Raw genomic sequence first — 12361 nt, forward strand, 5'->3', positions numbered from 1 at the left:
TGTGTAAATTCAAATAAAGCAACTGAATGATAGAGTACAACCAGCATGCCTAATTTTATTAGAAATATATCTACAATTGTGATTTGCTGTATAATTACTTCCATCGTATATCACATACCTTGCCAACTTTCCAAGATTTCCAGAAAACAGAAAAACAGAGGGAAGCTATTATCAATAAGAAGGTTTTCAACCTGGCCAATTCATTTCTTGCGTTTTTACCTCGAAGATCATTTACAACAATCATTCCTCATACATGCTGCTGCCTTATTAGTAGTCTTGCTAAATCATTATGGGCACTCAATTAGCAAAGTCTAATCAATTTTAAAGGGTGGGGAGCGTATGCTTGTTGTGGAAAACTTTTTTGGAGGCATACAAACAGGGCCAGGCTCAGTAAAGCAGTAGGCATTTACAGCCTTTATATTTAACTAGAATTAAAGCTAAACTTCAGACAGAAATGTAAGGTATAAATGAATTGACTCTGTATTTATTAATACACAATTAAAGTTTTTTTTTTTTTTTTAAAGTAAGCAGCACAACAGGGCTGAGACTGGAAGTGGGAGAAGAAGCCAGTTTGTTTTGCTGCAATGCGCATGTGCAAACGAGAAGCATGTTGACAAAAGATAATAGGGTCATAGAGAGAAGGACTCATCAAGTTTGCTGGTTCTACTTACACTGTTCAGTCACAGGCTGGGGAAGGGTAAGACTTGTAAATGTTTTTAACTGCAGCAGATAGGGAGGCACGGGTGCAGCATCCAGCCCCACTGCCTGCAGTCTGTCAAAGTGTAAGACAGGCAGGAATACGCTGTGGCTGAACATGGTATCAAGTGGTTCTTACATTTAGGGCCCTATGTGTTCAGTGACCAATGTTCAGAAAGCAGAATACATACCAAAATGCATTATAACCTAGTCTAAACAAAAATCCTAATCTTTGGGTGACACAATATACAGTAAAACTATAAATATACATGTTTATATCAGGAAAAACTGTTATCAGTTGAGAAATATTTTACTGGTAACAAGAATGAAACATGTGCTTTGTAACTGTTTAGGAATACATCCTTTAAACCAGGGGTAGGGAACCTATGGCTCTTTTTATGGCTGCATCTGGCTCGCAGACAAATCTTTAATAAAGGGTGGCATGTCTGGACGTGAGCCACCGCCGCGTCTACCACTCAATCCAGTGCCATCCGCGTAGCTGTGCCCGGTGCCAAGGAGATTTCTGCACCCATCGACGGTACACTTTGTGGGCTACCCACTGCTACCCTCAGTTTGTCTCTGGGTGACTCACGGTACCGCCGCCGGCTCGTGTGCTGTGCACCTGAGGGCCTTGGCAATCACCGCCTGGTAAGGAGACCTGCCATCCGCTCCCTGTGCCACGACAGACACGATCTCCTTCCCCTATGACACCCGGGGACCCGCGGGAGCTGCCTCTCACATCCACTTCTGAGGCCTTTAGCAGCCGGCCGCCATTTTCTCAGAGCCTATACTCACCTCCATCACTCGCAGGCCTGCAGGTGCTTCACCACTCCGGCCTCATTGCATATCTGCCCGCTCTGCTCTCTTCCCGACCGGACTCCAGGCACTTTCACATGGCTCCATCTACTCACTGTATAGCTGCGGCCCATGAATATGAATATTAAATAAAGGTTCCCGACTCCTGAAATATAGTGTATTGCTCTCACTGAATTACATTTGAAAATATGTGGTGTTCATGGCTCTCTCAGCCAAAAAGGTCCCCGACCCCTGTTTTAAACATTCATTAAACTTATTTTATTTTATTTATTTTTTTATTTCCACTACAGTGGCAATGGTTGGGAGATGCAGCAATATCTACTTACGCAATAAAGCGTCGTTCTACTAAAAGTTCTCATAGAGGGAGGCAACCCCTGCAATCATGTGCACAGCACACATCCTAAGCTTAGTGGAGAACATATAAGCATTTAAACTGAAGCATGTTCAAATTCCAACTCTATCTCTGATGTAAGTGGTAGCAGAAACAGCATTAATATAAACTTGTTGGTGTACCTTGCATTGTGCAAAGGACAAGTAAAATGTAACCAACCACTTGAAGGCCAGGCTTTTTTTGTCACTTTTTGTTTACAAATTTAAATCAGCATTTTTTGCTAGAAAATTAATCTATTTTTGCTAGAAAAAATAGAACACAATACATACCCCATTTTTTTGTAAAATGTGAAAGATAATGTCACATTGAGTAAAAAGATACCTAACATGTCACGCTTTAAAATTGCGCCAGCTCGTGGAATGATGACAAACTACAATACTTAAAAATCTCGAAAGGAGACGCTTTAAACACAGGGTACTGTTTAGAGGTACAGAGGAGTTCTAGTTCCAGAATTTTTTCTCTCACTCTAACGTTCGTGGTGATACCTCACATGTGTAATGCGAACACAGTTTATATATGCCTCCGCAACTTACATATGTGCCTGCCTCTGAGCGCGAGCATAGAGGGATGGGGGTGCTTTAATTTTCTTTTCTTCTTATTTATTTTACTTTTTATATTTACACTGGTTTTTTTTTTTTTTGGATCGCTTTTGTTGCTACTACAAGGAATGTAAACATCCCTTGTAATAAAAATAAGGATGACAGATCCTCTTTTTGGAGAGATCTGGGGTCAGAAAGACCCAATATCTCTTCTTTACCTTTAATATTTTTGATCTTTTGCTTAAAAAAAAAAAAAAAAAAAAATCATGAGCTGCTTGAAAGTAATTTGATAAATGTGACAAAAAAAAAATTAAAGGGACAGTGTAAAAAGAAAAAAGTAAAATAAATAAGAAAAAAAAAGTGCCCCCGTCCCTCCGTGCTTGCAGGCAGAAGAGAACGCATACGTATGTTGTGCACGCATATGTAAATGGTATTCGCACCACACGTGAGGTATTTTTTTGAAAGTTAGAGTGGGAGCAATAATTCCAGTGCTAGACCTCCCCTGTAACTCTAAACAGGTAACATGTAAAGGCGTTTAAAGCATCACCTATAGAGATGTTTAGGTAGTTTGTCGCCATTCCACGAGCGTGCACAATTTTAAAGCGTTGAATGTTAGGTATCTATTTACTCAGCGTAAAACATCATCTTTCGCATTATTCAAAAAAATTTGGGGTACCTATTGTGGTTTTTTTTTTATTCATTAAAGTGTATTTTTTCCCAAAAAATTGCATTAGCAAAACTGCTGCTACATAAATAATTTCTACGATCATCATTTCCTTCCCGAGGGTCTCTGCTAACAAAAAAAAAAAAAAAATCTATAATGTTTGGGGGATATAAGTAATTTTCTAGCAAAAATTAATGATTTAAACTTGTAAAGAAAAAGTGCCAGAAAAAGCCTGGTTGACAAGTGGTTAAGATAGATGTTGTAAAGTCATCTTTAATATCAACAGTTTTGTAAAAACTACAAAATATGCAAATATTCAAATAGACCTGCCGCTGTCCAAAAATGTGCATGCACCTCCCTATCCACCAATTTGATTTCACCCAAAATTTATGGATTTGGAAAGGAGTCTGAGAGAATTTTAAAATATTTACAGGGTAACCTCTAATCATGAAGGTTTGAGAAAGCTACTTTAAAATTATGTTTTATTGCATTTTGGAATCATTCCATTTAAATGCATATTTTTTAAATACTTTTTAATATCTGTATAAATGATATAGGGGCTGGGATTAAAAGTACCATTTCAGTGTTTGACACTAAACTATGCAGTTTAATTGGGCAAATATGTGGCAAATGAGGTTTCTTGTATTAACAGAGGCATGGACTCCATAGAGAGAGATATCATTTTGTCCCTGTACAAATCATTAGTAAGACCTCATCTGGAATATGCAGTTCAGTTTTGGGCACCAGTCCCCAAAAAGGATTTTGGGGAACTGGAGAAAGTGCAGAGAAGGGCAACCAAACTGATAAGAGGCATGGAGGCGCTCAGCTATGAGAAAAGATTAGAGGAACTGAATTTATTCTCTCTTGAGAAGAGGAGGATAATGGGGGATATGATCAACATGTATAAATACATAAGGGGTCCATATAGTGAACTTGGTATTGAGTTGTTCACTTTAAGGTCATCACAGAGGACAAGGGGGCACTCTTTACATCTAGAGGAAAACAGATTTCATCTCCAAATACGGAAAGGTTTCTCCAGCTGTGAAACAATATGGAATAGACTCCCTCCGGAGGTGGTTCTGGCAAGCTCAGTAGATTGCTTTATAAATGGCCTGGATTCTTTCCTAAATGTACAAAATATAACCGAGTACTGACATTTAGAGGTAAAGTTGATCCAGGGAAAAACAATTACCCCTGCTGTAGGAAATTGAACCATTCTTTGCTGGGGATTTGTTTCCTTCCTTTGGATCAAATATGGTAATGGTGAATATCCATTCAACAATGTAACATATAAAGCCTATACACTCTGTATATGTATCCTTACTCTTTTATCTTCATTCTGTTAAATCAAGTTTAAAAAAAAATGCAAATAAAACACTAAAAACAGATTTTGCAAAAAAAAAAAACTGAGCTTTTGTAAGGTGAGTAACCTAGGGCACCTGGACTGACAGGCTGTTTCTTGTCTCCATGCCATTTCTAAGAATTATCTGTCCTTTTGCTGACAAGGCCCCAGACAGTCAAGGGACCTAAAAGGGGCATGCAAAAACACCTAGTCCACTGCATTGCTTTTCTTTTGTTTAGGATATACAGTATCTCTCAAAAGTGAGTATACCCTTAACATTTTTGTAAATATTTTATTATATCTTTTCATGTGACAACACTGAAGAAATGACACTTTGCTACAATGTAAAGTAGTGAGTGTACAGCTTGTATAACAGTGTAAATTTGCTGTAACCTCAAAATAACTCAACACACAGCCATTAATGTCTAAACCACTGGCAACAAAAGTGAGTACACCCCTAAGTGAAAATGTCCCAATTGGGCCCAAAGTGTCAATATTTTGTGTGGCCACCATTTTTTTCCAGCACTGCCTTAACCCTCTTGGGCCTGCAGTTCACCAGAGCTTCACAGGTTGCCACTGGAGTCCTCTTCCACTCCTCCATGATGACATCACGGATCTGGTGGATGTTAGAGATCTTGCGCTCCTCCACCTTCCATTTGAGGATGGCCCACAGATGCTCAATAGGGTTTAGGTCTGGAGACATGCTTGGCCAGTCCATCACCTTTACCCTCAGCTTCTTTAGCATGGCAGTGGTCGTCTTGGAGGTGTGTTTGGGGTCGTTATCATGTTGGAATACTGCCCTGTTGCCCAGTTTCTGAAGGGAGGGGATCATGCTCTGCTTCAGTATGTCACAGTACATGTTGGCTTTCATGGTTCCCTCAATGAACTGTAGCTCCCCAGTGCCGGCAGCACTCATGCAGCCCCAAACCATGACACTCCCACCACCATGCTTGACTGTAGGCAAGACACACTTGTCTTTGTACTCCTCACCTGGTTGCTGCCACACATGCTTGGCACCATCTGAACCAAATAAGTTTATCTTGGTCTCATTAGACCACAGGACATAGTTCCAGTAATCCATGTCCTAAGTCTGCCTGTCTTCAGCAAACTGTTTGCGGGCTTTCTTGTCCATCATCTTTAGAAGAGGCTTCCTTTTGGGACAATAGCCATGCAAACCAATTTGATGCAGTGTGCGGCGTAAGGTCTGAGCACTGACAGGCTGACCCCCCACCCCTTCAATCTCTGCAGCAATTCTGTCAGCACTTATACGTTTATTTCCTAAAGACAACCTCTGGATAGGACGCTGAGCATGTGCACTCAACTTCTTTGGTCGACCATGGCAAGGCCTGTTCTGAGTGGAACCTGTCCTGTTAAACTGCTGTATGGTCTTGGCTACTGTGCTGTAGCTCAGTTTTAGGGTCCTGGCAATCTTCTTATAGCCTAGGTCATCTTTATGTAGAGCAACAATTCTTTTTTTCATATCCTCAGAGAGTTGTTTGCTATGAGGTGCCATGTTGAGCTTCCAGTGACCAGTAGGAGAGAGTGAGAGCAATAAAACCAAATTTAACACACCTGCTTCCCATTCACACCGGGGAGGGAAAATGGCTAATTGGGCTCAATGTGGACTTTGTTCTTTGGGGGTGTACTCACTTTTGTTGCCAGCGGTTTAGACATTAATGGCTTTGTGTTAAGTTATTTTGAGGGGGACAGCAAAATTACACATTGTAGCAAAGTGTAATTTCTTCAGTGTTGTCACATGAAAAGATATCATAAAATATTTACAAAAATGTGAGGGGTGTACTCACTTTTGTGAGATACTGTAAATATATTATCAATTTTTTTTAAATGTGAGGAAACTGCTGTTAGAAAAGTGGCAATGAAAGTACATAATGCAACAAAAATCTCACAACCAAAGTATGTTATGTATGTTTGTAATACTTGGGATGACAAAAAATACTGAAAGCCTAGCCTAGGACATGTGCCAGGATTAAGCAATGCCCCTGTGAGAAAAGAGAATGCAATGAAAATGAAATATTGATTCATTTTATTATTTAATGTATAACTAAAGGCAAAACATTTTTCTGTTTTGGATATAGTGGAGGAGAATCAGAACCCCTGTCAGGTTTTTATTGCTGTCTTTTCGCTCATTAACCACTTGCCGACCGCCACAAGTATATATACTGTGGCCGTCAGCCCCCCCTGAGCAAAGTGACGTATGGGTAAGTCACTCGCCAGCGAGCCAATAGGGGGGAGCGTGCGGCGCCGGAGGCGCGCTCCCGCCCCCGCTCATTCACTGCCATCCCAGCACGAGTGATCGGCGGCTCCGATGTCCGCCGGTCACTCACGATCTCCCGCTGGAGAGGAAGAAAGGCAGGCGGCTAATGTAAACAAAGCCGCCTGTCATTCTCCCTGGTGTAGCTGCAGAGATCATACGATCCTGCTATGTAGGATCGTATGTCTCTGTGGTTACATCAAAAGCCACGCCCCTTTACAGTTAGAAGCACGCCCCTAGGGACACATTTAACCCCTGGATGTCTAATAAAGTTAACCCCTTTTACAGTAACAGTGCATATGTATAGCACTGATTACTGTAGTAATGTCACTGGTACCCCCAAAAGTATCAAAAAAGTCAGTCAAGGGTCCGATCTGACCGCCGCAAAGTCGCACTCCCGCAAAAAAATCGCAGATCCCCGCCATTACTAGTTAAAAAAATAATAAAAATGACATAAATCTTTCCCTTAGTTAGTAAACGCAATAACTTTTGCGAAAACCAATCAAAATACGCTTAGTGCCATTTTTTTTCTCCAAAAATATGTAGCAGAAAACAAATTGGCCTAAAATGTTAAAAAATTTTGATTTTTACATATTTTTTGGGGGGAATTTCGTATAAAAAAATGTGAAAAATATTATTTTTTCAAAATTGTCGCTCTTTTTTTGTTTATAGCGCAAAAAGTAAAAACCGCACAGGTGATCAAATACCACCAAAAGAAAGCTCTGTTTGTGGGAAAAAAGGAGGTCAAATTCATTTGGGTACAGCGTTGCACGACCGTGCAATTGTCCGTTAAATTCACGCAGTGCTGAATCACAAAATATGCCCTGGTCTTTGAGCAGCCAAATCCTCCGGGGCTTAAGTGGTTAAAGAGATTCGCCATCTCTGTTTCTCCTGTTTACCTTTATCACCAAAAGTAAAAGAAAATTTAAAATTTTAGCTTTTCTCAAGAACAGGAGTAGAGAGGAAATCTTCCAATGATGACACTGGTTCTGGTGACCCTGGGGGCAACCAAGGATTTACTCACTTTTAGGAGATTTCTTCTCACTTCAGTTTTTGGCTAATGGAACTGGAATTGAAAGGACATCTCCACAATAGGACACAGATGATATAAAAATAATAGACAGGGGTTATAACTCTCCCTTAATCTAGTCCAAATAGGAAAAAAGATTTTTACTACTTTAAATAACTACTGTACATCATATAGAAACATAATGATTGCACATCTCTTCGGTATTTTAGTGTGTATGGAGTGTTTTGCTAATTAAATTTTTGCAAGATAAAACAACAAATTCAGTAACAGATGCAATGTATGTATATACTGTACATGTATTGGTCTGATATGAGGAATTGAAGCTGTCATAATGATGTAATAGAGGATGTACGCATAGATGTGTAAGCTTTGGTCTCAATCTTTAACAGTGATTCTGAAATATGGAAAATACACTGATTTAATTGATTCAGATTTTTACCAGGTACCAAAAAAAGCATATCCCATAGAAAAATAAGAACTGTTTTATACAAAATCGACCTTAAAAAATGTCATGTGTTGGTAAATAAAATACATCTACATAAACCTTTCCTGGCTCATAAAGAACATTTGCTAAATACAGTTGCACCACAACATAGGTACCGTAAGTCAATATTGATAGTAAAACAGGTAAAAAACCTTCATGAGCAAAAGTTCTCAGCACGTTTCTTTTATTACACAACTTCAGTAGGAAGGAACTGGATATTCAACAATATATGCTTCGAGATAGTTGTCACAAAACAATCATAATTCTATGCAAAAGAATGTTGTGAATTGTCCAAAAAAAATTGTATCAAAGGTAAGATGCCAAGGCTTAGGGATCTGAAGTGTGGGGGTCAATGCTGGCACTCCAAAGAAATTACAGAAAATGCTCTGAGAGATATGGAGGACCCATAAGAGATCAAGGCAGAAATACAGTATATATATATATATATATATATATATATATATATATTGTAGACTGTATATACTGTATATGCATAATATTACAAAAAGTATTGGGACGACTGCCTTTACAAGCACATGAACTTTAATGGCATTCCAGTCTTAGTCTGTAGGGTTCAATATTGAGTTGGCTCATCCTTTGCAGCTATAACAGCTTCAACTCTTCTGGGAAGGCTGTCCAGAAGGTTAAGGAGTGTGTACATGGGGATATTTGACCATTCTTCCAGAAGCACATTATTGAGGTCAGGCCCTGATGTTGGAGAAAAGGCCTGGCTCGCAGTCTGCGCTCTAAGTCATCCCAAAGATGTTGTATCGGGTTGAGTTCAGGACTTTGTGCAGGCCAGTCAAGTTCCTCCACCCCAAACTTGCTCATCTATGTGAACCTTGCTTTGTGCACTGGTGTGCAGTCATGTTGGAACAGGAGGGGCTAACCGAAACTGTTCCCAAGGTTGGGAGCATGAAATTGTCTATAATGTCTTGGTATGCTGATGCCTTAAGAGTTCCCTTCACTGGAAGCCAAGCCCAACCCCTGAAAAACAACCCAACACCATAATCCCCCCTCCACCAAATAATTTTCCCCCTCACTGAGGCATTGCTCAGTGATTGTGGGGGTCTGGGGTACAGGGTTTATTGGAATCTGGAAGCACCCTTTAGGGGTACTCCCACTCATTCACAAAAAAATTAAAAAGAGTTGTATCCTAGAAATAAAGACCAGTCTTTCATTAAAAAAAAAAAATCCCCCAAAAGTGTCCCTCATTGTAAATCTACCATCAGTCACAATGCCCGTTGCCATCTTGCCCAAAAAAAAATTATTGCTCAAATATGGCCATATGGCCATATTATATAGGCAATAATGTATAGCTCCTTTACCCACCCATTTGCTTATGTGGCTGGGGATTGTCCACCTACAGTATGTAAGGGAATAGGCTGTGTGTTCTCAGTGGTGGGTAGCAGCTGCTGCTTCCATAACAACCATTGACAGCATTGACAGCATTGCCCAAATATAGCCGTTTGGCCATATTTAGTCCATGACGTAACCTGCTCTATTCCCCACCCATTTGTTTACATGACTGGGGATTCCTGGCTATGTAAGTGAATGGGCAAAGGGGGTGTCAGTGGTTGGTAAGGATACAGAAGTTGCAAGCAGCCGCTGCTTCCTTAGCAACCATTGACAGCTAGAAGCTTTTACATTCATCCTTGCCAAACGCCCTAGACCAGTGATAGCAAACCTTGGCACCCCAGATGTTTTGGAACTACATTTTCCATGATGCCCATGCACTCTGCAGTGTAGTTGAGCATACATTTCTTTCCTATGCCAAATTAAATTTTGTAATGAATGAAACGTGTTGAGATCTTTAGCACGGAAGGGACTTCATCTCTCTGGTAAACAACTTACCTATAATGTGGTGATTAGGGTCTGCAACTGCAGTTAAGGAATGATCTTTATGAGTTAGTAAGAAGTTATGTACATTATATATTTTATTCATCAATGCATTACATGTTTTAAGGTTGATTATTGTATAAATAAATGATTTATTTATGGGAATGTCTTTATACTTTGTTTGGTACAGGATGAAAATCCCAATCCATGAAATCCCAATCCATGAAATCACAATCCATGAAATCAGTGTATTTTTCCAAGCTAATCAGGATGTTGGTACCATTCTTTATAGATGAATAAACTGGGATCCACATGCCCATTCCTCTTATCATATCTTTCTCTGATTTACTAAAGATGAAGGAGATGCATATACACATTGACAGCATAGAACTCTGCGTACTTGAATTTACTCAAATGTATGGCCATGAGGTAGTAACTGCATATTTGTAAATGTACAAATCCATAGCTCATAGAAGCATGTATGTAGTGATATTAAAAAAATATGTTCTTACAATGTGTTACTAAGATGTTAATGTTTAAATATAGTTGTAATATTATTAGACTTATAAATGTGATAAAGATTTAACGTGTATGGCTGTCCCATGAAGCATGCTGGGGACCACTTTTTGGTCTGTTCTTTTGATTCCCAGAGTGGCCATTGTCATCATTGCTAGCCAACTGGCCTAAATGTGTCAGAGCAGTAGTCACTGATGTTGAGACTTTAAAAGTCAGTCCCAGTCTTCCTCACGGTCTTTTTTAGTGTCTATGGAGGTGGGAGCAATGCGGTCCTTACATCTAAGGACTTGTAAGCTGCATTCTATCCTATTTCAGGAAAAGTAGTTCAACTTGCGTGAGAATTTTGAAAGAATATGCTGTTTTTAATTAGAACTTTTTTAAAAGGTCTGTAAGTGATGTTCCTATGTGTTCACTCTTTTCTATCTTTACAACAAAAATATATTCTTTCCTAGCCCGGCACTACGTCCTACTAAGGTCAGATTTTGATTATCTGCTCCTCTAGGTCACTCTGTTATGCCCCCTCCCCCACAAAGAGATATATGCTGTGGTCTTCTAATTCTACACAATAACATAAAAAATGTGTTCTGTATTGCATTTAAGAAATGTGACCAGAATATGAATTTTGTGCACTTTTTTCCACCTTAGGCCCAGGCCTATGTAGTCAATCAGTATATATGTAAAATATAAGAGCACTTCTCTTGCTGCCACATAATTTGTTTTTTTGTTTTTTGTACAGGGAGGGTTTTCAACATAGAAGATTTACACTAATGTCTATTTTATGTGTTTGCGGTGTGGGATTACCTACTAGTATGCTAAAATCTTCTTTAAAGGTCAGCTCCACCCATTTCTAAAATGTTAGCTTTGCATGGTTGTTGGCAATCCGGAAAACACACATGTTGGGCTCCAGCATTTCTGATGTAGGTATGACTGTTCCATTTTTAGGTGTGAATGGGAACTTGGCACCAGTGTGAAAAAAAGGTATTCACAAATACTTCTTCACAAATACACAATAATCTAGTAAAAACATGAAACACCATGAATTTTTTGAATCTAGGACAAACATTCAAATATAAAACCGATGTTCAAGTCACATGCAAAAAGAAATATATACATCTGTAGTATGAAGTCTATTTTTGTTATCTAATAAATATGAGATTGTGATGACACTGTAAATATGGCCTACATAACAATGGAATAAAATAAATATAAAAACATACAGTATGCTGCACACGCTGGAAAACTTTATAGGTAACAAATGTAGCATATGATAACACACATATTGTACAATAACACACAGGTTGCGTTGCTGACCTTTCTGAGCAAGCAGCAAATCCGTTCCACGTTCTTAACCCTCTCTCTCTGTAGAAAAGGTAAGGGGGAGAAAGGGAGAGTGGAATAAAGAAGGGAATGTAAAAGAGGATAGAAGAATTAGGATGTAGGAGCAGGGGGCAGTAAAAGACAGAAATTTTTCACAAAAAGGATTAAAAGAAAAGGAGGGGGTAACAGTAAAGGGAAAGGTTTCAAATGAAACATGCAGAGAGATACAAGAGGTTAGTGACAGCTGCACATATACTGCATGGCCCTTTCTCTATCCCACAGCTGCTGAGAGGCTCTGCAATGCAAAAACGGGAAGATGGCACATTGAAGAAATAAGAAAATCTCACCGCTCTGGATGGATTCCCCTGTTCAATAGGGTTCTTAAAGTCTGTTCGAAGTTCATCAAAGGCAATAATCTGCAGAGAGACAGCCATATCAGCAACCAACACACAGCA

At 39.4% G+C, this 12361-nt stretch overlaps 1 protein-coding gene across 3 annotated transcripts in view; it reads right to left on the bottom strand.

Moving 5' to 3' along the window:
* The window catches only part of CNIH2 (cornichon family AMPA receptor auxiliary protein 2), a 266126-nt gene that overhangs the window by 104144 nt on the left and 149621 nt on the right, over positions 1–12361 (bottom strand). For 2 of the 3 annotated variants that reach the window (XM_082270125.1, XM_082270124.1), the window contains exons 2-3: positions 12254–12322; positions 11901–11948 (exon numbers count right to left, since the gene is read on the bottom strand). In XM_082270125.1, coding sequence (XP_082126251.1) covers positions 11901–11948; positions 12254–12322 — 117 coding nt within the window. The remainder of the gene's footprint in view (positions 1–11900; positions 11949–12253; positions 12323–12361) is intronic. The other variant, XM_082270126.1, reaches the window with a different exon arrangement.

The sequence above is a fragment of the Pelophylax lessonae genome, assembly GCF_965119305.1.
Source record: "Pelophylax lessonae genome assembly, chromosome: 10".
Taxonomy (NCBI): Eukaryota; Metazoa; Chordata; class Amphibia; order Anura; family Ranidae; genus Pelophylax; species Pelophylax lessonae.